Source organism: Glandiceps talaboti, chromosome 14, assembly GCF_964340395.1.
Source record: "Glandiceps talaboti chromosome 14, keGlaTala1.1, whole genome shotgun sequence".
NCBI lineage: Eukaryota > Metazoa > Hemichordata > Enteropneusta > Spengelidae > Glandiceps > Glandiceps talaboti.
In genome coordinates, this window is record NC_135562.1 from 7,617,634 (window position 1) to 7,619,615 (window position 1,982).

Below are 1,982 nucleotides of genomic sequence, written 5' to 3' on the forward strand. Positions count from 1 at the left end.
TATCTCCCCCTCCATCCCTGCCCATGTCTGTCTGTCCATCTGTCTCTCTTTGTCTTGCTGTCTCTCTAGCTATGCCTGGCTGTCTGTCTGTCCCTGTCTATCTCTGTCTCTGTGTCTCTGTCTGTCTGTCTATGTCTGTCTCTCGCTCTCTCGCTCTCTCTCTCTCTCTCTCTCTCTCTCTCTCTCTCTCTCTCTCTCTCTCTCTCTCTCTCTCTCTCATCTCTTATCTCCACCACATCTCTTTTCGTTCTGTTTAAAGTTTTCATCATGAATACCAGACTAGTTTACGAAAAAATCCCCCAAACTGTAACATTTCTCAACAATATACCTCTATGAAATGTATTTTTTATTGAAAACTGCAATACACAGAGTATTACATTTCTAATTTTATTCTATCATTACACTTATAACAGCCATAGTATCCATTTGATATTTATAATATTAAAATTTACATCTCATTATTTGTTTTAGATGATGCTGGATTTTTTACAAGGCGCGTGACAAGCACTCCAGCACTAGGTTTGACCTCTAATTGGTAAGTTTTCTGTGACGTCTATGGGCCATTAGTTTGGTTTTTTTTTCACCTAATTAATGTTCTTGCTCTGACACTTTACACATCCATGCATCAGATTGGTTCATTTCTAGCACGTGACACGTTGCCGTAAAAGAGGCTAGGGGTTTACGACGATACGTATACATGTGTGACTTTCTATGGTAATTTGTTTTCTTTACTACTGTACTTAAATTTGTCGAAAACAATAGCTGTCCCAACAAAGTAGGTAAGAATGAACACAATCCCAACTGAAGTTTGCGATTGTGCAGAAAATGTCGATGAGTCTAAGGAGAGTCCTTCTAGCTTCATATATAAATTTTAAAGCCCATAATCTATGCATTGTATCTCACATTTAGTATACCAATGGTTCCATGGATTTTTCTTTTGTTCGGAATCAACTTTTTCCATAGCTACTTAGCCAGACAACTGTTTTCACATCTAAATTTGAATCCTAGTCGGAACTAGGTCTTTAATTGAGGTGCCTTTAACGTCTTGCAGGTCGTCTTCTGTTCAGCCGACAATCTTACAATGTGCCTTCAAATGTCTGGAACACAGCTGCAATGCGTTCTACTATCCCGGAGACACGTCAACTCAATGTCACGTACGCGTACGAAACAGTACGGATGTCACTACAACTAATGTATTCACGGAACAGGCAATGTTTGATGCTGATTACCTGTAAAGATGTAACCGTAAAAACACGACGCAACTAATTTCCCACTTTGCTCATATCTTACGTTTTGCATAATGAAAACTATTCAGGCACTAGAGGGCACTGTTCACAATCCATACGATAAAAACCCACGTACTATATTCTTGGACTGTGCAAGAAGCAAAATTCTATCTTTTATAGACAGAGCATATCTGATAATGCAGTATGTAAATTTCAAATTGCGCATGACCTTGAACAACAATAAAGTTGTTGTAATCCGACATCGGTACGCCGTGACGGGGCGCCCTCACACATCGGTCAACCCTTCTCACCGGTGAGGGCGGAGCAACACGACATATTTTACAGTCTACCGTGTAGTAGGCTAATCCTGGAGGGGAAATAAATCAAAATCTGTAATAAAAATATGTTATAGCAAAAGCGGCACCTTTCCTGGTCTTGAACCATGAGTGTACATTTGTATAGCTATCTAGGATAAAAAACATTCGTAAATAAAAACAAAGAAAATGAATAACATAGTCGTGAATTTGATCATGGTGGTTGTTATATTCTTTTATTGGTGAAATGAATGTACATGTCATGATCAATACAAAGACGAAATTCAAATCTATGAAAACAGCAAACTGCGCATGATCGGAGGGATTTCTCTTTAGTTGTGTGTAAGTTATGGTGCTGATGTAGTTAAAACTGTTCTGGCCTGGCGATGCCTTATCACCATAACAACGATGAAGACTGTGATGAGAACGATGAAGTAGGCAA

At 39.0% G+C, this 1,982-nt stretch overlaps 1 protein-coding gene across 1 annotated transcript in view; it reads left to right on the forward strand.

Annotated features, from left to right (window-relative positions):
• LOC144445917 (uncharacterized) overlaps nucleotides 1–1,235 on the forward strand; it is a 2,943-nt gene extending 1,708 nt beyond the window's left edge. The window contains exons 3-4 of the mRNA XM_078135558.1: nucleotides 472–535; nucleotides 1,052–1,235. Coding sequence (XP_077991684.1) covers nucleotides 472–535; nucleotides 1,052–1,235 — 248 coding nt within the window. The remainder of the gene's footprint in view (nucleotides 1–471; nucleotides 536–1,051) is intronic.
• The last annotated feature ends 747 nt before the right edge of the window (nucleotides 1,236–1,982 follow it).